General features: G+C 38.8%; 1 protein-coding gene across 2 annotated transcripts in view; it reads left to right on the top strand.

Annotated features, from left to right (window-relative positions):
- ENPP3 (ectonucleotide pyrophosphatase/phosphodiesterase 3) overlaps positions 1-26284 on the top strand; it is an 87160-nt gene that overhangs the window by 23609 nt on the left and 37267 nt on the right. For both annotated transcript variants that reach the window (XM_067011305.1, XM_059083083.2), the window contains 10 exons: positions 373-448; positions 4461-4583; positions 6351-6476; positions 10209-10269; positions 14464-14561; positions 19302-19381; positions 21731-21850; positions 22418-22527; positions 24378-24443; positions 24953-25025. In XM_067011305.1, the coding sequence (XP_066867406.1) occupies positions 373-448; positions 4461-4583; positions 6351-6476; positions 10209-10269; positions 14464-14561; positions 19302-19381; positions 21731-21850; positions 22418-22527; positions 24378-24443; positions 24953-25025 (933 nt within the window). The remainder of the gene's footprint in view (positions 1-372; positions 449-4460; positions 4584-6350; positions 6477-10208; positions 10270-14463; positions 14562-19301; positions 19382-21730; positions 21851-22417; positions 22528-24377; positions 24444-24952; positions 25026-26284) is intronic.

Consider the following 26284-nt stretch of genomic DNA (forward strand, 5'->3'; position numbering starts at 1 on the left):
ACGAAGTGAGAGAGTGGCATGGACATATATACACTACCAAACGTAGGGTGGATAGCTAGTGGGAAGCAGCGGCACAGCACAGGGAGATCAGCTGGGTGCTTTGTGACCACCTAGAGGGGTGGGATAGGGAGGCTGGGAGGAAGGGAGACGCAAGAGGGAGGAGATATGGGAACATATGTATACGTATAACTGATTCACTTTGTTGTAAAGCAGAAACTAACACACCATTATAAAGCAATTATACGCCAATAAAGATGTTAAAAAAAAAAGTCTAGCAGGCTGTGCTCCCTTAACAATCACCAAGGGAGGGCAGTTATCTGGGTCTTTGTATATTTTAACAAAATGGTAAAAGTCACATTTTTTTGGTAATAGGTTCTTCTCACTTTGTTGTTGGCTGTGTCACTTGCGTTAGGCCTGGTGGCTGGACTCAGGCAACAAGAAGAGCAAGGTATTCCCCTCAGCATTTTCTCAGAAACTTTCCTTCTTTCTTCTTTCTCCTCCCCTTCCCTGTTATAACCTGGACTCGCCTCCTTTCTAGGCTAGGCTAGGCTAGGCTCCCCTTTCTCCCATGCCCCACTTGTCAGGAGCCCACATCTGTGGTTAGCAATCTCCACTGCCGCTTCTGGACTTTTCTCTTTGACCTCATCTCCCTGCTCCTTTGAGATTCATATCATTCCAGTACTTCCCCCTTTTCCTCACCTTCATAGAGGACTTTGGTAACTGAATCAGAGATTCCTTCTCTCCCAGCTCCTATGCTAATCATCAATATCCCATGATAAACTTGGCTTCGAAAATCTTAGTTGCTTCACTCCCATGACTTCCTACCACCACTTTTGTACCTTGATATCACATTAGTATTACCCCATCCCAGAAATCTCACCGTTTCTTGGTTAGGCAGTGCCACTTTCCTGAAATGTAGTGCACAATAAAAGCTTCACATTTTTTTTTTCTCATAAGAAGCAAAGAAAAAATAGGAGATCCTTGGCTCAAAGTAGCAAAACACCTCACATCCCTTTTGCCATATCGCATTAGTATGAAATAAGCCATTTGCAAGCGATTTAATAAAAAGCACTTTCTATAATCTTACTATGTATTGTTTTGACACTTTTACTAAGGGAAAGTATGAGGTCAAGTGTTAGATAATTTATTCTCCTTTTTTATCTGGTTGATTAACTTCTAATTTGACTCCAATGGGGAAAGTCTTCTTCATTGGGAGACTCTTGGTGAGGTTAACTGGCAATTTTCCAATTATGTTTTCACTTAGTAATTTACAAACACTCAGTACCCCTGCTGTAACACGGGAACACAGTGGAACTGAAAAGATGGGCATTGGCTGGAAAATTACTGTCTTTTCTTGGTCACTTGGCTGTTGTGTTTCTGAGCTGCAGTACCAGTCCTGGATCTAGCAAATGTTGGCAGGTCATTTTGGTGGTATTATTCAGATGTTAGTGTGCACAGGTGGGCATCATTTCTTGGTTATTTCATCCCACAAATCACATAAACTAATTGCAAAAGGCATATAGTAATCTCTGAGCAAAATCTCCAATTATTCCAGCTCTTTCCCTCCCTTCTTTACATTAGTACAGCTACTGACTGGCTCCCCAGCCATTGTTCCTTATTCTCTTCCTTTCATCTCAGTCTATCAGGGCTTGTGTGGCATCACTCTCCTCTCCCTCCCACCCAGGGGATTGGTGTTTGACGCCAGCCTCTTTTTGCCAGCGTCCTAACATAGTCACCCCCTCATTCTTCCACCACAACTGTTTCCTAAACCCCAACCCTTGATCATCTTCACCATTCTCTGCTCCAATTAACCTACTTTTCATAGGCAATATATATTTTTTCTAGTGTGAGTTTTTCAACTAGTTTTTCTAGTTTGAGTGGCAAATTTCTCATTTTATGTGCACATCCTTTTTACCTGTTATTCAACAATTGAGCACTGACTCTGTGCTAGGCACTATTCTAATTACTGGGGATATAGTGATAAAGGAAACAGACAAAAGTCTTTCAAAGAGTTTACATTCTAGCATGGAAGACAGATGATTAAAATTGAGCAATATATATGTATAATATGATAGGGAAAGTGCTAAGGAATAAGTAAAACTGAAAAGGGGAACATGAAATATTGAGTCAGGGTGGGTGGGGTGTGTGTAATAACTTTTGAGTAAAGAGCTAAAGGAAGTGAGGAAGAAACAAGGATATTTTGGAAAAGAACATTCCAGGCAAGAGAAAACAGCAAGTGCAAAGGCCTAAGGCAGGGGCTTGCCTGGCGTGTTCTATTTAAAGAATAACAGGAGATCAGTGCGCTAAAGCTAAGAGGACCAGAGGGAGGGTAGTCATAAAATGAGATCAGCCAAAGAAGAGTTGATCACAGAGGGGTTGGTAGGTCAAAATACGGACTTTGGCTTTCATTCTGAGTGTGATGGGGAGTGATTGGAGGTTTTGGGCAGAGGAATGACATGACATGCTGTGGTTTGCTTCAATATGCTCGCTCAAGCTGCTGTGTTATGAATACATGGCAGAGCGAAACCAGGAGAAATAGAGAGACCAATTAGAAAATTATTGCAATAATACAGAGAAGCCAGATGTCTTGGGCCAGGGCAGTAGCATTGTAACTGATGAGAAGTACTTGGATTCTGGAGATCTTTTGATGTAGTAGATAGATTTTATCAACAGATTGGATATGGAGTGAGAAATAGAGGAGTCAAGAATGACCTCAAGATTTTCAGCATGAACATCTGAAAATATGGCATTTCCATAATTCAGATGGGGAAGGCTATAGAAGGAGCTGGTTTGGGAAGAATAATCAGGAACTCAGTTTTGGATATGTTAAATTTGAAATACCTACTAGATGTCCAAGTAGAAAAGTCAAAAAGTAGTTGGATATATAAGGCTGGCTTTTGGGGGAAGTTCTGGCTGGACATGCAACCTGGTGGTTACCAGCATCACACATGGGATTTAAAGCAATGTGACCAGGGTATGCCAACCTTAAAGGATTGGAAGATGAAGGGGGGAGAACACAGAGGACTAGGAAGGAAGGCCAAGAATGTGGGAAGAAAGCCAGGTGATTGTTTTGTCCTGAAATTCAATTGCAGAAAATGTTTCAAAGGAGGACAGTGAATGTAAAAATGTAAAGACCTTTTATGTAAATGGCATATAAACTTTTCCCCTTACTTTCTCACTGGACTTTGTAGCTATCTAATTGCCACGCATGCACTTATTGTTATGCACCTATCTACTTAATACATGTGCTCTTTGGTATGTATCCAACATGCCATTTGACCTATGCCCTCTCCCAGAGTTGCTTTTAGGAAATTTGATATCATTCTGACTTGTGATCCTGTGTATATTTCTCCTGATCTATCTCTGGGAGCTTTCCAGATCTCTTTATCCCTATTGATCCCTTGGTGTGGGTTTTGCTGTGAAATTTGGTGGGCACCTTTGACATAATAATGTTTACTTTTCATTCTGGGAAATTTTATTATGATTTCTTTAATAATATCATTTCCATTTTCTTTGTTTTCACTTTTCAGTACGACCTCCCTGTTTCAAGGGCACCTAAGTAGTAGCCTTAATAATATCTGCAAAGTTCCTCTGCCATCTAAGGCAGTATATTCACAGTCTCGAGGATTAGGGGATAGAATCTTCTTGAAAACCATAATTCTGCCTACCACACCCCTCTATTGAGTTTTCCATTACTGCTCTCATGTTTTCATTTCCAAGAGCACCCTGAATGTGATTTCCCTTTTTAAAATTATAGTTTACTTTCTTATTTAATGGATGCGATTTCTTTTCTGAGCATCTCAATATCAACTGTGTGTTTGTGTGTGCATGAGCGTGTGTGTGTTTAACTCTTCTGCTCCTTGCATTATTTCCTCTTCAAAAGTTTTTCTTTTCTTCTTGTTTGTTTTGGTCTTTCATGTTGGATGCTATCCTCAAAGGTCTGGTAATCTGCTCACATTTAAGAGTAAGACTTGTTCATCTTTTTTTCTCATTATGGCCATCTTCCATATCTGCTGTCTCTGTGATGAAAGCAACTCCTCCCGATTTCTTCCAAATTTTGAGCCTTCTATTCTGAAGTGGGAGGTGGGGTGGGTAGCTGCTGCTTCGTATCCAGACTTTCAACCAATTCCACTACATTTAGCCGCTGCTTGTCCCTCCTACCCTCTCCTTATGGCCCCTGGTGTATCTGAGTCTGGGACCTCTCTGGAGTCCTGGGGAAAAATCACTCATTATGTATTACTCATTATTTCTCACTTTGCACTGATGAATCATAAAAATTTTATTTTATTGCACGGATGAGTGCAATAAAAATTAAAAGTTTTATTTTATTGCACTGTTGAGTGCAATAAAAATTATCTAATTGACTCATAGTCTGTGCTGGGTATTTCTGCTTGCACGATCAAGCTATGAGACTTCGGATAACTTCTAAGCACAGATTTCCTTATTCTTTCACTCTACAGGCAGCTGCAGGAAAAAATGCTTTGATGCTTCACACAGAGGACTAGAGGGCTGCCGGTGTGACGTGGGATGTAAAGGCCGAGGTGACTGCTGCTGGGACTTTGAAGACACCTGTGTGGAATCAAGTACGAATCCTGAGAGCAAGTTTATTAGCATGTTGATTGTGCTATCATTAATGCATGTGCAAATGCTCACCTTGTGTGTCGGTTTGCTCAGGCTGCCATAACAAAGTCCCACGAACTGGGTGGCTTAAACAACAGAAATTCATTTTCTCACAGTTCTGGAAACTAGAAGTCCAAGATCTAGGTTTGGCACGGTTGGTTCCTTCTGAGGCTGTGAGGGAGAATCTGTTCCATGCTTCTCTCCTAGCTTGTGGTGGGTCGCCAGCCATCTTGCGTGTTCCTCCACTTGTGGCAGACGTAACTCAAAGCTCTGCCTTCGTCTTCAGATGGTCTTCACCCCGTGTCCTCACAGTCTTCCCTCTGGGTGTGTCCACGTCTGAATTTCCTCTTGTCGTAAGAATACCAGTCATACTGGATTGGGGTCCACTCTAATGACCTGATTTTAACTTGATTATCTGCAAAATCCTTTTCTAAATAAGGTCACATTCACAGTCATGGGGGATTAAGACTTCAACATTTTAGGGGAGGGACACAATTCAGCCCATTACACCTTGTATTCAGGATCTAATGTTATCCTGACCCCCCTTTCAGTACTAAAGATAGAATCCACACTTGATTTAGTTGAGGTTGAGGAATAACAGTCTCCAGTAGATGAAATGTTGTCAACTTACACAAGTTTCAAGGGAGTTTTCTCATGGCTTATCATCTTATTTAGTTTCACGTTTAGTGGTTCTCAAATTTCAGGATGCATAAGACTCCACGGGAAAGCTGGTGATTCTTAGCAATTCTGAAGCCAGCGGTCCACAGAACACAACTTGAGAAACACTGTTCTTGAGGCAGAAGAGACAGTTTGCAATATTTAATTTTCTAAGAAGTCAAGGAGGTGGTGGGGGGAGGTGTCTAGTGGTTCGAGGAGAGAAGATTAGGACAGTACAGCTCCTTAAATTATGCTCTCTGAAAAGGGCAAGAAGGAGGGTATAGCCTAGTATGGATGAGATCTGTACTCCTTTTAATTCATCTCCAGAACTCTTTTCTTTCTAAGTACATGGTATATAATTAAGAATGAAGAACTCCGTGCATGACTGAAACACACAGCTGTCACCTAGCCAATGCATTTGTCTGAGCACAGAGGCTGATGTTGATTCTAGTCACTGTTTCCTGGCAGGTGGCCCTGGGAAGCAGCCTCAGTCCAGCCTGTTGCTGTTGTTAGCACTGGGATCTGTTGAAACTGATCTCACATTAAGTGCCTAGCCTGGGAAAATATCAGAGACATGGTGGGGAGCTGCTCTACCTTTCTTTCACTCTCAGCTGGGAGGTACCCTGCCTGCCTACATTCTTACAGACCTGACCATGTTCCTGTTACTTCTGTTGACACTGCCACTTCCTTGTTGTCTGTCCTTAGATAAGGCTCGGCAGGCTGCTCTTGGGTGGCAACAGTCACTCAAGCTTAGTAATTCTTTACCATTGGAAGTTCCTACCCTTGGGTGGGAATAGGACAGGTGTTCAGAGTTTCTGCAAACTCAGAGGTGTACCTGATAGGTAGACCAGAGCTGCAGCTTATAAAGCTACATTTCTCTCTGCCACCAATGCCAAACGAAGAAAAGTGGTAGATTGCCCCTTATTCGTATTATGAATTTTTATTTATGAATGCAGATAAACCAAGAATTTGACCATAGGATAATACAAGAAGAAATGCATGGAATTTGTATTTTTGTTATTGGATGCTTAAATTAAGTTGTATGCTCAAAACCGAATTGTGTAATTTTCCAGCTCGAATATGGACGTGCAATAAATTTCGTTGTGGGGAGACCAGACTGGAACCCAGCCTTTGCTCTTGTTCAGACGACTGTCTACAGAAGAAAGACTGCTGTGCTGACTATAAGACTGTTTGTCAAGGTAAGCGGGTGTTGACCCATTTGCCTCTGTGAGTTCAGTGACCCTAGAGCTGGCCTAGGCTGCAACATTAAAACAAGTCAAAGAATTTTTAGCCACTCTATGTGGAAGAAAAGACCCAATGTGTTTACTGTGGGAAGAAATGGGTTTTGTGTACAATAGAGGAAGGGAGCTCATAGCAAAGATATTATAGAAAAGAAAAGTTAACATTCCACATGTTCTGTAAAGCAAGGTCTTTTTCAGTCCAATGACTATGCTAGACATTCTTGTGGTTTGAGACACTGGACTGCAGATCCTAAAGTTAAAACATCACAGAAGAGATTCTCTGGCCTGAATAGCAGTTAGTTAAAGCAATGTGATTGTTGAAACAACTATGTCCTCAGTGGTTTAATGACTGATTTAGGACTGGCAGGGAGGTAATGCAGAGAGCCAAGTTTAGAATCCAGGTTATTCAATGCCTGATTTCACCTGCTTTGCCACTTTATAAGTGATGTCGATTTTTTTAAAAAGTCACCAATCCCTCTGCACATCTGATGAGACTTAGGAAAAACGTACATATACACATAGCAACAAGACTGCTTCAATCTATCAACCCCTTTTTCCTAACTCCACACCCAGTAGAGCTAACTAACTTACATGTGTAACATTTTTAGACAAAAAAAGAGATTAAGGTGAATTTTGAGTGTTTTTAAATAAGAGGAAAATGTTATAGTAGAAACATTATTAAGTATAGTCCCTCAGTAAAAAATAGGTTTTACACTAATAGATGAATCAGTTTTTATGCAAAATATAACTGAAAATCCACTAGAAAGGGCAACCAGAAAGGAAAGTAAAAGCCTGAAATGGTAAGTCTGTTTTTAAATAATAATTGATATTTAATAGTGAATATTATATCATTAAAAATCCCCCTAAATTCACAAAGGCAAGTGTAGTTTGCTTATTTCTCTAATAGGTTCATTGAGCATAGTGCCTCTGAGCTTTGTGGTCTCCTGCCTTCTGCCCTAATTTTTTTTTGTGTGTGTGTGGTTCGCGGGCCTCTCACTGTTGTGGCCTCTCCCGTTGCGGAGCACAGGCTCTGGACGCGCAGGCTCACCGGCCATGGCTCATGGGCCCAGCCGCTCCGCGGCATGTGGGATCTTCCCGGACCAGGGCACGAACCCATGTCCCCTGCATTGGCAGGCGGATTCTCAACCACTGCGCTACCAGGGAAGCCCATCTGCCCTAATTTTATAACTCTTAACTTTTGATCTCAGTAGTGATCCTCAGGTCACGTGGCAAATTTTCTCACTGAATTCATTGCACAACATTTCTTGAATTTAACAGAAACAAAAGTAAGTTTTATAAGCAGTGTTGAAGTTTACTTTTACCACTAATTAACCACTTTGATGGTGTTCATTGAATCATTTCAGTTTATTTTTTAAACAAAGGTAAATGTTTTCTCACTCTAAGAATTCAACACTTTAAAGATGTTATATGGTTCTTGCCAAAATTGTATCTCCAGACCGTAGTTGGAGGGAATTTGAATAATTTTTCTGCAAGAAACCAGCTAGTTAACTTTTATATTGTAAGTTCAGAATTTTGAAAAGAAATATGATGAATTTCTAACATATGGAAAGAATAGTGTTTTTTTTTTTTTTTTTTTTTGCGGTATGCGGGCCTCTCACCGTTGCGGCCTCTCCGGTTGCGGAGCACAGGCTCCGGACGCGCAGGCCCAGCGGCCATGGCTCACGGGCCCAGCCGCTCCGCGGCATGTGGGATCTTCCCGGACCAGGGCACGAACCCGCGTCTCCTGCATCGGCAGGCGGACCCTCAACCACTGCGCCACCAGCGAAGCCCGAATAGTGTGTTTAACCATATGTCCATCACCTTGCTTCAGTAGTGATCAACTCATGCCCAAACTTGTCTCATACCAATACAGTATAAATGTTAAGCTGGCTCAGAGGATCGAAGAGACTAGAACTGAGAGAATGTTGGAATAAAATCACTACAGATGTAATTTGTGGTGGGACACAAATGATGTGCTGTGCTACAGGACAATTTATCTGCTATCAGATAAGAATCAGTTACACTGCTATTAGTTTTCTACCAATTAACTCCTACACTTACTAAGTTGTAAAATGAATAAGTGGTAAAGAATAAGCTAGATAAAGGTATATACTCCTAGGTAACTAGATAATCCATAGGTGGGCTTTTTTTTTTTTTTTTTTTTTTTTTTTTTTTTTTTGCGGTATGCGGGCCTCTCACTGCTGTGGCCTCTCCCGCTGCGGAGCACAGGCTCCGGGCGCGCAGGCCCAGCGGCCACGGCTCACGGGCTTAGGTGCTCCGCGGCATGTGGGATCCTCCCGGACCAGGGCACGAACCCGCGTCCCCTGCATCGGCAGGCGGACTCCCAACCACTGCGCCACCAGGGAAGCCCCATAGGTGGGCTTTTAAAATAATTCCCAGCATGGCATTAAAATGAAGTTTAATGATCAGTCCTCCTTTTGCTTATTTTCAAGTTTTGGGTTTTTTTTTTTTTTTTTTTCTTAATAAAATACCTCCAACCTCTCTTTGAAAATTTTAGATTACTACAAAGCAAATCCCAAGGTTAATATCATTCATCTATAAATATTTTCAGTATGTATCTAAAAAAGATGAAGATTTAACAAAATTAGAATACCATCAATATATCTTAAAATGTCTTCAATAATTATTTATTGTTAACAAATGTCCAATCTGTGTTCAGATTTTTTTGTTTTATGATATTAAAAAATATTTTTTTGAAGAGGGATCCAAACAGATTCCATACATTGCAACTGGCTGATATATTTAAAGTTCTTTAAAAGTGGGTTCTCCCTTCCTTTTTTCCACCCCATGCAATTTACATGTTGGATACATGGAGTCACTTGTCCTGTAGAATTTTCCAGTCTGGGTTTTGCAGATTGCATCCTCTGTGACTTAAGCAGTTTGTCATCCCCTATATTTCCTGCAAATTGGTAGTTAGAACTAGAGGACTGTTCAGATTCAGGTGTTTATCTTTCTATCTATCTATCTATCTTCTATCTGTCTTCTATCTATCTACCTGTTTACCATGTACCCTTCACAGGTAGTGGTGTTACTTCCATCAAGAGGCACATCTTGTCTGCTTGTCTCTTTCTTGGTCGTGTTAGCCATTGATGATCATTGCCTAGATCCATTAGGGGTTGCAAATGATGACATTCATATTCTATCATTTCTACTTCATTAACTAGTGGGAATGTTTTATAAACAGAAACATCCATGGAGTGAGAATTTTTAGTTATGGTCTTAAAAATTTGTTTGATTTTCCCCATTTGATGTTAATATCAATTATTCTCATTGGCTATGTCTCTTTTTTTCATGTTTTCTTTTCATTTTTCTTTAGATTATATACCTATATTTATTAAACTCATTTTTTCCTAGCAGTTGGGAAAACACTGTCCTTGAGGGGAAAAAACATTATTTAAAAAAGAAAGAAGAAATTGTCCCTTTCCAGTTAAAGGAATTCCCTTTATTTTCATGGTAAAGATGGGCCTCCTGGTATTCAGTTAGTGTAGATTACTAATCTGTGCAAATCGCTAGAGGCACTGACCTTGCCAACATGTGAAGTAGCATTTAACATGTTCTGGAAGAATTTCGTCATTGGAGTAACATGCATTAAGTCGTTTGGAAAGAGCATGTCCATTGAACATTGGTTTCTCTTTTCTTATCTAAAGATTTTGATCTTATGCTTTTCAGGAGAAACTTCATGGGTTGAAGAAGAGTGTGGCACAGCCCAGCAGCCTCAGTGCCCAGAAGGGTGAGAAGGACACGGGCATATTTATTCTCCTTTAACAGATGGCACGAAGGAATGTAGCTGAGAGGCAGGGTGGAATTTCCCCCGCTCTGTTTACATCTTAGAACAAAACAGTTAACAAAAGATTAGATTCCTTGTGGCTTCCAACCCATAACATACTTTCGTTTTATTGTTTAAAAAGCATTTTTACATTAAGTTATTATATTCATATTTTACAACAATGACTTGAAAAATGGTTGAAATATTTGTACTAACATCCCAAGGTCCTACGATCAGGATTAGAATTTAGATCTAAATGACTCCAGCCAGGACTCTTTTCTATCTATTATCATCCTGGCACCTCAGATTTATTTTCACTGAGGGAAGGGGAAGAGGATTGTCCATGGATGGCCTCACAGGGAAGGATGGACCTTGAAGAATGGATGGGGAGAACACTGTCAGATGGGCACGGGTGATGGACTTGTGAGGCCCTCCTCACCCCACACTTGGCACGCATTTCCTTCACCCGTTTATGATGGTTGCTCCCCAGACTTTGCCCAACCCTGGAAACGTGGCCCTCGTCACCTCCCAGTCAAGGTGGATTTACCCTTTTCCTCTAGTTGTCCCTTCTGCCCTTTATCTGCTGCACTCTTCTGGCCCAAGCAGTGGGAGGATGACAGTGAGATAAAAGAAGGAGAAAGGAATATCTGACTCTAGAAAGAATTGATGGAGACATTTGTAGATAACGTTAAAAAAAAATGTGTGTGTATAATGTGTCTGTTTGTATATCATGTTACTTTGGTTTACAACAGTCCTCAGATCCAGTTGCCCTCTTCAGAAGCTTCTAGGTAGAAGAGTAAAGAATTTAGAATTAAAAAAAAAAGACTCGAGTTTTAGTCCTGGTTTTGCCTGTGGGACTTTGCACTGGTAACTTCCCCAAGCTTCATCTGTAAAATCAGAATAATAGTAAAAATAACAACAACAACAATAATGTACCAAGCTCAGAAGATTTTATATGAGGATTGAATCAACATCCTGATCGCATTTGTTTCCACGCTTAACATTGTTTTTTTAAGTAGAGGACTCTTCTGAGCAGTTGTAGACATACACACATACAGATGCATTTATATTTCTTTTACCCCCAAACCTGAAATCATGTGAACAATGTGTCAGACTTTATTAAAATCTTTGGAAAGACCATTAGTTCAGTGTTTTCCCTTGGTGAGTGACCAGCACCAAGCCCTCCGTTTGAAGCTGGGAACCCTGGAATTCACACCGCCAATTATGCAATACTAGAACACTGGGAAGCATTTCTGGCTGGCTCAGCTGGTGATTCGATTTTACCCTGCAGCATCAAGGTTGAGAGACCTTATAATTTTATCCTAGTTAGTGCAGATGCTGTTCTTACAGAAGTTTTTTTTTTAAAAAACCCCTACCCTGTTTTTAAGCTGCATGGTTATTTTGATGGCATATTTATAAATATAAATTTAAAAATCAGCATTATGCTAATGACTTTATGAAAAAATAAGTATTTTCCAATGCAAATTGCAATATGTCACTTTAATTTCTTGATGAATTTTTTACACATTGTAGTTAAAACAGTCAAAATTTTCCATTCTTATTTTTTGAGGTGTAGTTCATATACACTGAAGTGTTCACACTTATGTATACAGTATAATGAGATTTGGAAATTCAGAAATCTGTGTAACCCATAGATACAGAATATTTTCATCTCCACAGAAAGAGGTCACGTTCAGATTTTTAACACCATAGATTCTTGTTTTAGAACTTCATATAAATGGAATCATACCACATATCCTCTTGAGTCTATTTTTGTGTTCTTTTGTTTTTTGCTTAACCCAATGTATTTGAGACTCCTAAATGTTATTACATGCATCATTTATCTCACATGAGCTTTTGCAACGTGTGTTCTCCGTGAGTAAAACATCGGTCCCATTCTTTTTTCATATTATTTCTATTTGTACTTTAGGGGTCAGTTCACAGGTCAACCCCCTGGAGAGCCTGCTCTCACCTTACAAAGATCGAACCTGACGTCCTCCTATGTACTTGAATAGCATCCTGTACCCAAATCTACTCATTAACCACTTCCGTTTACTTCTCAATTTCATCCCCTAGATAAGGACTGCAGTTCCTTCATGCCTTTATTCTGTGTCTGACACAATGTCCAACTCAAATATTTGTTAAATGAGTTACGCTACAATAAATACATATTCTGGGAAACCAAATACACATCCTCCAGACTCACAGTTTCTTTTACAATGTGCAAATAGATGGCTATGCTAATATTTTTTTCTAGCTCTACTCAAACACATTGAAAAGAACTGACATTATTTTTCTTACTTTTGGCTGGTATCAGCATTCAGACGTTTCTTTACAATACTACTGGGCCTTTGTTGGAATTTTTAAAGACAAATTCTAATCAAATTTCTTGAAAACGTATGTTCTTTTTCAAAAATTTAGATGTGAAACCGCTTGAGCACTGAGTTGAAAATTCCTTTTGGCATTCTTATTTGCATGCACTATGTTTGTTTTTGTTTCGGTTTTGGTCACGCCATGTGGCATGCAGGTTCTTAGTTCCCCGACCAGGGATTGAACCGCGTCTCCTGCAGTGGAAGCAAAGTCTTAACTGCTGTACCGCTGGCGAAGTCCCATGTGTGCACTACGTTTTAAATTTAAGACAAACTTACTCTGTTAATAGTTGTTATTCATAATAGCCCTAAACTGGAAAGCATCCAAATGTCCATCAGCAGAATGAATAAGTCGTGGTTTATTCATTCACTGGAGTTCTAGACAGCCATGAGAATGAATGATCTACAGCTATATGAAAAAATACGGATGCCTCTCAAATATAATGTTAAGTAAAAGAAGTTAGACACAGCAGAATATATACTGTATGATTCTGTTTGCATATAAATATAAGTACAAAAATAGACACAGCTAATCTATGCTGTTAGAAGTCAAGACACTGATCGTCTGTGGTGAGTGTTTTGTAGAGGTTGGTCACTAGAAAGGGGAACGAGGGAAGGATTCTAAGTAATATTCTGTTTCTTGATCTGGGTGATGGCTACACAGTGGAGTTCAGTTAGGAAAAATTTATGAAACTATACATCTCTGGTGTGTGTGTGTATAAAATACAAATAAAATTTTAGAAGTGAAAAAAAAAATTGAATGGAAAAAAGACAGTCTCTGACTGTAACCCAGAAGTCACCTTTCATCATTTTAACTTAAATACTCAACTAAAATGAGATTGTAATGCTTTGGAGGTTAATATTAATATCCTGAGATATTGGAATAAGAGTAAAAAAAATGTAGAACTTTAATAAAACATCTTGTAAGTTTCAGAGTTCCTAAAGTCCATATCATAATAACAATAGTTGTATCCAAAAGGGGGTAGAATAACTGTAACTTTTATAATTTTTGAGTGTGAGCATTGAATTCAGTAATCATTGCTTTTGGATCCTTAGCCAAAGCTGGGATTTTGAAATGTCTCTAATATAAAATCTCATTTCTGGTGATGTTTTGTTAGTGCTCTGCTTCCACGCTGCTGACTTCTACTGTAAAACTACAAATAATTAGCTCCATGTATACCTGCCCCTGTAAAATACTACATATATTTGAGGTGAGGCAATGATACTAATGTGCCATGTTGTAATGATTCCAAAGTGCTGGGTGCGCGGGTTGGGATTGAGTTTTGAGAAGTTGAATAAATGCTCAGTTAAATAGCTCATAAAGAATGAAGCAGAGAATTAAACTCATCTTTCTGAGGCCAATTCCTTCCTTTTTCTCCACAGTGCACTGCCTGGTCATTGTAAACACTCAGGGCTAGAGAAATTTCATATATGGTATACCTGGGTGTCACAGATAGCCAGTGCCAAGGGACAAATGGAAATAAAGCTAGCTAACATTATTTAAACTCTAGAACTCAAAGGGTGGTAGATCTCCAAGTTGAAAGACCCAGATAATTTATGTAACACCTTTTAAAAAATACTGTACATTTTTACTATGGATTAATAACGTAGTGGACATACTGATTGTAAAGGGAAATAATTTTTAAAAAGAGAAAGGAAAACTTGACTTAGAACTATTTCTGACTGTACTTTCTTAGTATTTTCTAATTTAGAGAATTATAAGTAGTACAGAAAAGTGTCTTTTTAAAAAAATCAAAATAATGGACAATTTCTTGTTTTCCATTTTCAGATTTGACCTGCCACCAGTTATTTTGTTTTCCATGGATGGATTTAGAGCTGAATATTTACAGACATGGGGTACTCTAATACCTAATATCAATAAACTGAGTAAGTCTCCTATAATCAGGGACACGCAGATGATAGACACCTAGTTAGTTAATGTCTGGATTAACTAACCCTTTTCTTTCTGACCTTTAATGTTAGTGGTTTGTCTTAGTTCTGGGTCCTCTCAAGAGTTTGATGCGTTTACTACACGATATCTATTTTCATACTTCTTAGCTCCTCCTTCCTTCTTTTGCAGCGTGTTTATCTTTTTGTTTGTTTATTTTTATTTGTTTAGTATTTGAATATAACTTCTGCTCTGTGAAAATCTGTTCATGGATACTCTCTCAAAATTGGCATTTGTCAGACCTGGGTTCTGGGTCTCAGCAAGGTGGCTATGACCAGTAAGGATGGGAACCTGAAGGAGCCTGAGTAGACTGGACAGAATCACCACTTACTAGCTCTGAGACCTTTGGCAAGTTTACTTCCACGGTTGGTGCCCTAGTCTCTTCGTTTGTAAAATGGTCACTTACCACCTCATAGAAATACTGTGAGACTATGTACATAGCGTACATTGGATGATTTTCAGTTATTACTATAATTATTATTTTTATTGTCATCTTTATCATGATGTACTTCTGAGTTAGGGTACTTGGACTTCACACAATTTTATAAAGTCAATAATAAAGAAGAATGGAGAACCCGAGGACACAAAGTTAGGAAGTATCAGAGGGTTGGCTCCAGGGCATGCAGTCTTCACTGCCCTTCAATTCCTCTCTTAACTTCCCCCTTCTACCAGGCCCTTTTTTACTCCATGGCCCTGAAAATTTCTGACAATTTTACTGGTTTCCTCTTTTTATTTTTCTCCAAATTATTAAAAAATAGCTTTTGACTTTGAGTAAGGTGATCACCTTTTCTGGGCCTCAGTTTCCTCATTTGTAAAATGAGACGATTAGACCTGATGATTTCTACTACTAATTCCAGCACTAAAATTCCTTGACTGTAGAAAGATAAATTACTTCCCCCCTACAGCATAAAGGACTTTGTCTCTTCAAGTTCTCCTACACTCTCTGAGGCAGATCTTTAGCAAAGAGATTTAGGTGTTGGGTCTCTGACAGAACTGGCTCCAAATTCAGGATTTGTCACTTACTGCTGAGTTACTTTAGCCTGAAAAGTCATTAACAACTCTCAGCTTCTATTTCCTTATCTGCGTTTCCCTTGGTAGTCTGCATATCAAATCCTGTGTCCAAAAGGGAATTTATCTAGCCAGGCTGAACTGGACCCCTCTAGAAGTGGAATTATTTTATTTGCTCATCCCCTTGAGAGTTGGAAAGGACACCAGTGAAATATTGGGCCATTGAGAGCCTTCCTTTCTAAGGCTTAAAATATTTTTTAAGTCATTTATACAACATCTCGATCCTTTAATGTGTGAAGCCATAACTAATTAGGTCTACCAAGGCAAAATGGCCTCTTCATTTCTAGGAGGTCCAATTAAGAGTAGATGTGTTAAAAGATTTAGGATTAGGACCTCCCGAGAATGGTAGGGTTGAGGTGAGTCATGTGACAGCAGGCATCACGTTAAGGAAGTCTAGAACCTCATCTCTAGTGTCTTATCAAGCTGCCTGGAAACTGAGCATGGACTAATACCACAGTGCAGTGAGTTATATCAGTGACTACTAAGGGGTCATGGACTCTAGTGAGAACATGAGGTTGTTGTCTTGTCCTAACATGGGTGGGAGCAGACAAAGAAGGGCCAGGATCAACAAACTGTCAGGTGAGATAGAAGTGATTTAGCTTGAACTAGAAGTCAGATTGCTTGTAAAGTTAGATGTGAAACTGGGGATAGGACAAGATTAGTAGTAACTATCCTTGCATCCCAGGGTTAAATCTCACTTGAAAGTGGTGTATGATCCTTTTAATGTGCTGTGGAATTTGTCTTGCTAGTATTTTGTTGAGAATTTTTACATCTAAATTCATGAAGGTATTGGCCAGGAATTTTCTTTTATTGTAGTATCCTTCTCTGGCTTTGGTGTCAGGGTAATGCTGATCTCATGAAATGAGTTTGGGTGTGTTTTCGCCTCTACAAATTTTTGGCTGAGTTTGAGAAGAATTGACATTAGTTCTTCTTTAAATGTTAGGTAAAATTAACCTGAGAAGCCATCTTGTCTTGGGCTTTTCTTTGTTTGGAGGTTTTTGATTACTTGTTTTTGGTCTGTTCAGATTTTCTATTTCTTCATAATTCAGACTTGGAAGGTTGTATGTTTCTAGGAATTTATCCATTTCTTCTAAGTTATGCAGTTCGTGGGGTGTAATTGTTCATAGCAGTCTCTTATAATCCTTTCTATTTGTGTGGTATTAGTTTCTGATTTTATTGATTTGAGTCTTTTTTTCCCTTGATCTAGCTAAAGGTTTGTCAATTTTGTTTATCTTTTCAAAAAGCCAACTTTAATTTTGTTGATTTTTAGAACTGTGTTTCTATTCTCTATTTCACTTATTTCTGCTATAATCTTTGTGGTTTTCTTCTTTTTTACTAACCTTGGATTTTGTTTGTTCTTTTTCTAGTTCCTTAAGGTGTAAATTTAGGTTGTTTATTTGAAATTTCTTCTTTTTTAATGTAGGTGTTTATTGCTATGAACTTCTTTCCTAGTACTGCTTTTGCTGCACCTGTACATTCTTCAGCTATTTCACCTACTCATCCATTCAGTCTTCCACTTCTTCTTATAGTTTATAGTTACTATGGATATATATTTATTCCATTTATATTTTCAGGGTTTTTTTCGGTTGGTACTTCTTTTTAAAAATATGTTTTTTAAGGAGTAAAACATGCAAATGATAAACTTTTACAAGTGACATTAAAGGGTATACAGTAAAAAAACAAACAAAAAAACCAACCAACCAACAGACTCTCTTTCCTGATCTTCCTCATTTTTCTCTGTAGAAGCAACTATTCTTATTGGTTTATTGTGTGTCCTTCCAGAATTATTCTGTTCAGTCATAATTTAGATTATTAAGATCTGGAAAAAACAATGGTAGAAGATCTTGCTTTTGATCAGTTATTCTATAATAGCTCTGGTTCAAAGCCATTGATTGAAAATGGTAGCTTGAATCTGTAAATAGTCAACAGATGTGTCCTGTTTAAAACTACAAAGGTGTCATGTTTTTACATCACTGGTAGCTTTGTTTTTTATTTTATACTCTGTGCCTTTAGGCATTTAAGAATTTGAACTGTTACCCATGTTTCAGGGAAATAAAAACAGAAACTGACCTTATATCTCTCTCTATTGTATGATTGTTTTCCCCACTTAAATTCTTATATCAGTGGATGAGATCTCATTTTATTTTCTATCACATGACTTCTTAACAATATTAAATGTGTCTTTCCCTGATTGAAGACATGATTTATTTATTGGGGGTATTGACTGAGAAAGAAAAAAGTTGATTATACATTATGTCCTAGAGCAGGCCTCAAACTCGAGTACATCAGGACCACTTGGGGTGCTTGCTAGAAATGCAGATTCTTTGAGCTCCTTTTCCTCCACCTTTCAACCTCCCCCATCCCCACCAGAGTCCTATTTAGTAGACTTGGTATTGGATCCAAGAATCTTCTGAAGGAGGAAATTCCTGTATCATATTGGAAACATTGTTCTTGAGGCTGGGAAGGAGACCAGTTCCAAGCCTATTTGAGAAAACCTTCATTATTTCCAGTTGCAATGTTTGTTACTTTCTGGACAACAATCCTTTGCACTTTTTGTTTTAACCTAAATAGAATCTCTAATGGTGAAGCTCTCTTTTAGAATTAGAGTTGGTAGGATTTTGGTATGGAAAACTTCTCATACTTCACTGCTGCAGAGGAAATATCAGTGTGCCTTAGTGGTTCTGACCTCCTTGAGTAGAGTTATTGCACAGATGAAAACAACAGAATAACTGAAAGCAAATTTGATGCCGTGCTTTGGGGAAAACAGATTGCAGGAAACTTCACTGATAAGATGGAATCTGTACTGACTGAAAATAATAAGTGGGAAAGTTAGTTCATCTTGTTAGTTCAACATTGCTTTGTGGCATGGGCTTATGCATTTACACAAGTTAAATTCCTTCTCAGTTATCTAGATAGTTGTGTTCACTTTTGTTATATTGGATACTTTATGTATAAAGACTAGCGGAGAAGCGGATGTTATATAGAAATTCTTGTTGTAATGATCTGGGTCAGAAAGAGGGGAGCAGCCAAAGCAAACAAAGCTGGCACTGTCTAAAGCAGGGTACATTTAGCCCAGGGGTCAGCAAGCTGTGGCCTACAGGCCAAATCCGGCCCACTCTGCCTGTTTTTGTAAGGTCTGTTAATGCTAAGAATTGTTTTCATTCTTAAATGATTGGGAAAAAAAGAATATTTTGTGCCATGCAAAAAAAAATATGTGAAATTCAAATTTCAATGTCTACAAATAAAGTTTTATTAGAACACAGCTATGCTCATTTGTTTACATGTTGTCTATAGATGCTTAGAGGCCTTAACAGCAGAGTTGAGCTGTTGCAACAGAGACCATATGGGTTTGCAAAGCCTAACATATTGATTATCTGGTTCTTTATAGAAAAATTTTCCTGACCTTTGATTTTTCTCACCCCTCTCCTGAAAACTGTCATTGCTTGGAATGGAGGAATTTTAAGCATCAGAATTTCGACCTCTTTCCATCTAATTCACCCCTTAGTTAGTTTTCTGTTTCTCTGTGAAACTTTCATGTTCAGAGTTTTAGTTATTCAAACAACTTCAGAGGAAGAAACAACGTCTTAATTTCTCACTATCCTTTGCTGCAGAAACATGTGGAATTCATTCAAAATACCTGAGACCTGCCTATCCGACCAAAACCTTCCCAAATCATTACACCATTGTCACGGTAAGTGCTTAACCCAGTGGCAAGACTACAGGCCCCTGAAGGGGAACTGACCACACCAGACATGCTTAGGCGGAACGGGCGAAGCCACAGGTCACACATTTCACAAGCATGTGTGGTGGCAGTCACAGCTAATTCAGGCTGAGAAGGAGTGTCTCAGTATGGGGTCAATCCAGGGCTGTGAGATGTTAACTATGAATGAGTGTCCCAGCATTAGGTTCATTTACCTCTATGACAGGCCAGGATAGCCTCTTGGATGTGAGAAATACCCTCTATTCTGATCTTTTGATTAACCTCCATTTATCTGATGGTCTGCTGGGAATGGTAGGCTATGTATGAGGACAGCCACTCTGATGTGGGAAATTTCTTTCTTTCTTAGTCTTTTAAAATTATATTTAATTTGATAAACTCTCTTGTTTCATAATTGAATTCAAACAAGCTATATCTCTTTATAAATTTATTTATTTATTTTTAAATGTTTATTTATTTATTTTTGTCTGCGTTGGGTCTTTGTTGTTGCACATGGGCTTTCTCTAACTGCAGCGAGCAGGGACCACTCTTCGTTGCAGTGTGCAGGCTTCTCATTGTTGTGGAGCACAGGCTCTAGGTGCACAGGCTTCAGTAGTTGTGGTGCACAGGCTCAGTAGTTGTGGCTCGTGGGCTCTAGAGTGCAGGCTCAGTAGTTGTGGAGCACGGGCTTAGTTGCTCTGCTGCATATGGGATCTTCTGGGACCAGGGCTCGAACCCATGTCCCCAGCATTGGCAGGTGAATTCTTAACCACTGCGCCACCAGGGAAGTCCCTAACTGGCTATATCTCTTCAGGTAAAGCAAGTAAAGCAAATGAATTCTCCTCAACGTATGAGAAGACGTACATGAAATGATCAAAATGAACTCAAAGGAAGATTAACTTATTTAATATTTATAGATTTAGAACACATCTAAAGGCGTCCTCTGCCTCAGCCTTTATTGCCAAAGGATATTATGTCTTTACTACATTGCATTTAGTCTTTTATTAGTATGGAACAGTAATTACAACTTATTTAAATTTTAGCCCTTAAGTAATTATATGTATGTATATATGTAGATATGTGTGTTTGCATGTGTGTGTGTGCATGTATAAATGCAGATTCCATTTTGCAGATTCACCTAAACATTTGAGTTACCCAGCTCACATGTTTCCAGCTGAGGTCTAACAAGGCAATACTCTGCCTTCTTGTTTTTAGCTCTCATTCTATAAACAAATGTTTTTTTCGCAGTCTACTGTCTATTTAGTGACATGTTTTTCACAATGTTTGTGGTTTTTTATTGGAGATTTTGCTGTTTACAATGGCCCTCAATGTGGTGCTCAAGTACTTTCTAGTGTTCCTAAGAGCAAGAAGTCTGTGATGTACCTTATGGAGAGGATATGTGTGTTAGATAAGCTCTGTTCAGTCATGAGTTATACTGAACTAAAAATATATATTAAATAAGGGATCTTCACAGAAACACTCATAAAACAAGATTACATATGGATCAGTAGACAAAAATATTGTAACCAAAGGCTCAGAGGAACCTAACCCTTTATTTTCTCTAGGAGCAGTGGTTCGATATTCACTAATTCAGTGTTTGCAGCAACTTTATAGAGCCTAACTATTGCAAGTAGCAAGAATTGACTATATGAACACATACATAAGTCTACATACATAATATATAATACTTATACATGTATGTATAAATAAGGGATTATACATAAGTGCTATTAATTTCCTACATATGCATATGTATCCATATTCATATATATAGTAATGTTCCGAAATAATGACCCTAAAAATCTCTCTGAATGTAGTTACAACTGCATAGGGTATCATGGGCATTCAATAAAAATATGTGAATTGAAGGAATGACTGGATTGATGGATGGATGGAAGGGAGGAAGTACAGAGACTTGGCAGGCTTCCTTTTAAAATGCTGGTAACACACTTTAACCCATTTGCCAGGCTATCTGATACTTAGAAGCATCCATGTAGCAAATTCCTTTCTATTACTGCCAATAAAACCGATGGCTAATCATTATTATAATATAGACTCTATAATTAGCAAACAGTTATTAATAACATGAGTTATATTAAAACCATCAGCCCAAATCATCTGCCTGATGTCATTCATTTGCAGCTATAGACCACGGTGGAACTAGTATATATATAATACTAGTATGTATATTTGGTATTAGGGTTCAGATCCAGGGGTTTTATATTGAAAGGTATATGGCATCTTTTCAAATATGAGTTATAAGTCTTATACTATTTCAATTTAAATGCATGTTTTATTAATTTACTATTTTATCTTAAATCTTTAAAAAAATTATCATTTTAGGGGTTATATCCAGAATCACATGGCATCATTGACAATAATATGTATGATGTATACCTCAACAAGAAGTTTTCACTTTCTTCAAAGGAGAAAGATAATCCAGTTTGGTGGCATGGACAACCAGTATGTAGCATTCTTCATGTGGCTCCAAAGTAACCTTCATTTCCCAGCGTGACAGTGGATCTCTCTTCTCTCTCCACTTTGAGTTTTACATGATCTTTTTAATTGCTAAGGGCTAGGGGTGGGATGGTGTTTCACCACTATTTATAATTATAATTTGAATCTTTTTAACGTGTAAAGTTGTTCACCTAAATTGTCTTCAGTTGAAACTTGGATGTTGTATTATAAACGTATCAACCTGGAAGTTACTCAGAAAGATTATCCATTAACGTTTTTACTCATTCTGTTTTATAAATCTTTAAAAGGGAAAGAAGAACTGTACAATTTTACCAATTTGAAAAATGATCTTTCTTACTGTCCTATGTTTTTTGATTTTGGAAGTGCATGGCTGGATAACTACTTTTTAAAACTGTGACAAAGACAAATTTTAAATAATTTAAATACATTTTAAGAGTTGAATAAATTTTGCAACTGTTAATACTGTTCAGTTTCTCATAAATGGCACCATTTCTACTCAAACTGATTATTCTCTTGACCTCCACTTATTTGAAATTTTCTCTTCTTATATAGATCTGGCTGACAGCAATGTATCAGGGTTTAAAAGCTGGTACCTACTTTTGGCCAGGATCAGATGTGGCTATAAATGGCACCTTTCCTTCCATATATAGGATTTACAACAGGTACTAAAGCACCTGCAGATGTGATCTCGTCTAGGCAGGGATGATTAGAATTTTTTTTTTTTTTTTGGCTGCATTGGGTCTTTGTTGCTGTGCGCGGGCTTTCTCTAGTTGCAGTGAGGGGAGGCTACTCTTCGTTATGCGCGGGCTTCTCACTGTGGTGGCTTCTCTTGTTGAGGCACACAGACTCTAGGTGCGCGGGCTTCGGTAGTTGTGGCGCGCAGGCTTCGGTAGTTGTGGCACGTGGGCTTCAGTAGTTGTGGCACACGGGCTTAGTTGCTCCGCGGCATGCGGGATTGTCCCGGACCAGGGCTCGAACCTGTGTCCCCTGCATTGGCAGGCGGATTCTTAGCCACTGTGCCACCAGGGAAGCCCTAGAATTTTCTTTTTTTTTTGCTCTTAATATTGATGGTAATTTTATTTTTCCAGTTGTTTGGGCCAAAATATCTTGAAGTCAACATTGATTCCTCTCGCTTACATCCCTCATCCCGTCTGTCAGTAAACCCTTGTGCCTCTAATTCAAAATTTTATATGCAGTCTGAGAGCTTTTTATTACTCCCAGCATTAACACTCTGGTCCAGCTGTCATCCTCTTTTGCTTGCACTACTGCAGCTGCCTTTTCACACGTCTCCCTGTTTCTATTTCTCTTCCCTATAATCTATTCTCAGTTTATCAGCCAGAATAATTACTTAAAAGAACAAGTCCAATTATGACACTCTTTTGCACCAGAAACTTCAATGGCTTGCAGTTTAGCAAAGAGTAAAGCCTACAAGGCCCTTGTGGTATGAGCCCTGCTGTGCCCCTGCCTCTCAGACTCCTCTCCAGCTACGTTCCTGGGTTCTGTCACTCTGCTCGAGCCATACTGACCTTTTCGGTGACCCCAACATACCAGGCTTGCTCCTGCTGTAGGGCCTTTGCACAGGCTGTTCCTCTGCCTGAGACAATCTCACTCCATGTATCTGTACAGCCCACTCCCTCACCTCCTTCTGGCTGTAGCTCAAAAATTACCTTCTCAGGGGCTTCCCAGGTGGCGCAGTGGTTGAGAGTCCGCCTGCCGATGCAGGGGACACGGGTTCGTGCCCCGGTCCGGGAAGATCCCACATGCCGCGGAGTGGCTGGGCCCGTGAGCCATGGCCGCTGAGCCTGCGCGTCCGGAGCCTGTGCTCCGCAACGGGAGAGGCCACAACAGTGAGAGGCCCGCGTAATGCAAAAAAAAAAAAAAAAAAAAAAAAAAAAAATTACCTTCTCAGTATTAACTTAGCCTCATCACACTAAGATTTCAAATTCAAATCCTCCCACTCCAGTTTCTCACTGCCCCTTTTTCTGGCTCTAGTCTTGCTTTTGTTTTCCCGTAGCATTTTTCACCTTTTAATACACTCTGTAATTTATTTATGTGTTAGGCCTATTTATTGTTTGTCTTCCTTGACTAGAATGTAGCCTCTAGGAAGGACGTCGTCTTTGGTTTGCTCACTGATAAATTCTGTTTAAAATGAACAAATCATGTCTGACAAAAGATAGTGCACATAAATGCATAAATGAATGAAGTAATTAAAAATCAACAAATTGAACTAATGGATAGTAATTAATAGCTTTCTATTTTAATCGGGGGAACAGTGAAGGAAGGATGGATGAGAAGGAAAGAAAACAATATACATTGAATTTATAGTGAGTCGAGTGTATCTCCATATAGATATTGAAAACGGGAATCCCTTTGAGCAGTACTGGATCCCTTTCAGTACTTTTATAATATATGGACACAAAATATCCGAAAATATCAACCTGCCTTCCTGAGCAGGCATATAATGAAGTTATTTTGATTAATTTTTAAAAATTGTTTTTACTTTTCATTTCAGAAGTGTCACATATGAAGAGAGGGTCTTTACATTGTTAAAGTGGCTGGACCTACCCAAAGCTGAACGGTAATATCTAGTGTCAGGGAAGTGCTGGCATAGCGGGATGTTTGTGGGCATAAAATGAAAGTATTTCTTAGTTTAAATTACCATTTTGGAAAAAAACTTGGCGTTTCCTTTTTAACGGGCATTTTTCAAGAATTATTCTTAAAACCAGACATTTAAAGAAAGAACTAGTGTGGCAGAGAAAAGAGTCAGCAGAAAGTCATAAAGTAGGAAATACAGAGGGCTGAGGCTCATCAGGAGAGGTCTTAACAGCAAGAACAAGACAGATTTTCAGCACTGAGTCAGACAAGGGCCTACATCCTGGAAGGTCTCATTTACTTCCTGCTAGACCACTATCCCTGCCAAAGCCAAGCAGAACCACTGAACCACTGGGCCTGGTTGTAGAGAAGGAAAGACCAGAGAAAAAGAGGAGGAAACTGCCACAAAGTTCCAGACCTACAAATCTCCCACACCCAACTTGTACCTTTATTCCAAATGGGTAACGTCTTTCTCTGTTTCAATTTCACCCCTAGACCCGATTTTTATACCATATACGTGGAACAACCTGATTCTGCAGGACATGCTCAGGGACCAGTCAGTGCTGCAGTAAGTTTTTCTTTTTAAACAAAGCTAAAATCATCTAGCCTTCACCCATAGCATGAAACGTTATTCTTTAATTTCCACGGAATACAAGTGTATTTGATATATATGAAGATATAAAAATAGTTAAAAGTCTAAATGATTATCTGCTTTATTAACCACAAAATGGTTAAAAGTGTAAAAAGAATATCTGCCATAAAGCAGATAAGCACATTTTTTTTTTTTTTTTTTTGCCGTACGCGGGCCTCTAACTGTTGTGGCCCCTCCCGTTGCGGAGCACAGGCTCCGGATGCGCAGGCTCAGTGGCCATGGCTCACGGGCCCAGCCGCTCTGCGGTACGTGGGATCTTCCCAGATCGGGGCACGAACCCGTGTCCCCTGCATTGGTAGGCGGACTCTCAACCACTGCGCCACCAGGGAAGCCCAGGGAAGCCCAGGGAAGCCCAGGGAAGCCCAGGGAAGCCCTTGCACTAACACTCTTAACAGTAATTGGCTTGTAAAATCCTTTCTCAAAAAAGAAATAAAAAAGGGCAATCATTGTTATAATAGTACTAAGAAGATTAAACATTTTCCCCAATCCTGTGGGGAAAGTGCTATTATATTTTCTTATTCACTGAAAAAAAATGAGGTTATGTTAGTTAAAAATTATTCACTTAAACCTTAAGTCTGTTAAATATACTATATCAATAAAGTGTAGAAAAATCTAAAAATACAAAATATAAACAATAAAATAAAAATGAACTCCAACTCATTATTCAGAGACAATCACTGTTAACCAACCGTACCTTGATATATTTTCTTTTGGTTTTCCATATATGTGACTTTACTATGAGATGCTGAATATATTTAAAAACAAAATTGGATTATGCAATATGTATGGGTGCGTATACAGTTTGGCTTTAATTTTTTAACTTTAGCATTGTGTTGCGATCATCTTCCTATGTCGTTGTTCTTTAAAAATATTTTAAAAATTATTTTTTATTGGAGTATATTGCGTTACAACGTTGTGTTAGTTTCTACTGTACAACAAAATGAATCAGTTATACATATACATGTATCCCCTCTTTTTTGGATTTCCTTCCCATTTAGGTCACCACAGTGCATTAAGTAGAGTTCCCTGTGCTATACAGTATGTTCTCATTAGTTATCTATTTTATACATAGTATCAATAGTGTATACATGTCAATCCCAATCTCCCAATTCCTCCCATCCCCACCCCCTTTCCCCCTTGGTATCCATACATTAGTTCTCTACATCTGTGTCTCT

This window comes from Kogia breviceps, chromosome 13, assembly GCF_026419965.1.
Source record: "Kogia breviceps isolate mKogBre1 chromosome 13, mKogBre1 haplotype 1, whole genome shotgun sequence".
Lineage (NCBI taxonomy): Eukaryota > Metazoa > Chordata > Mammalia > Artiodactyla > Physeteridae > Kogia > Kogia breviceps.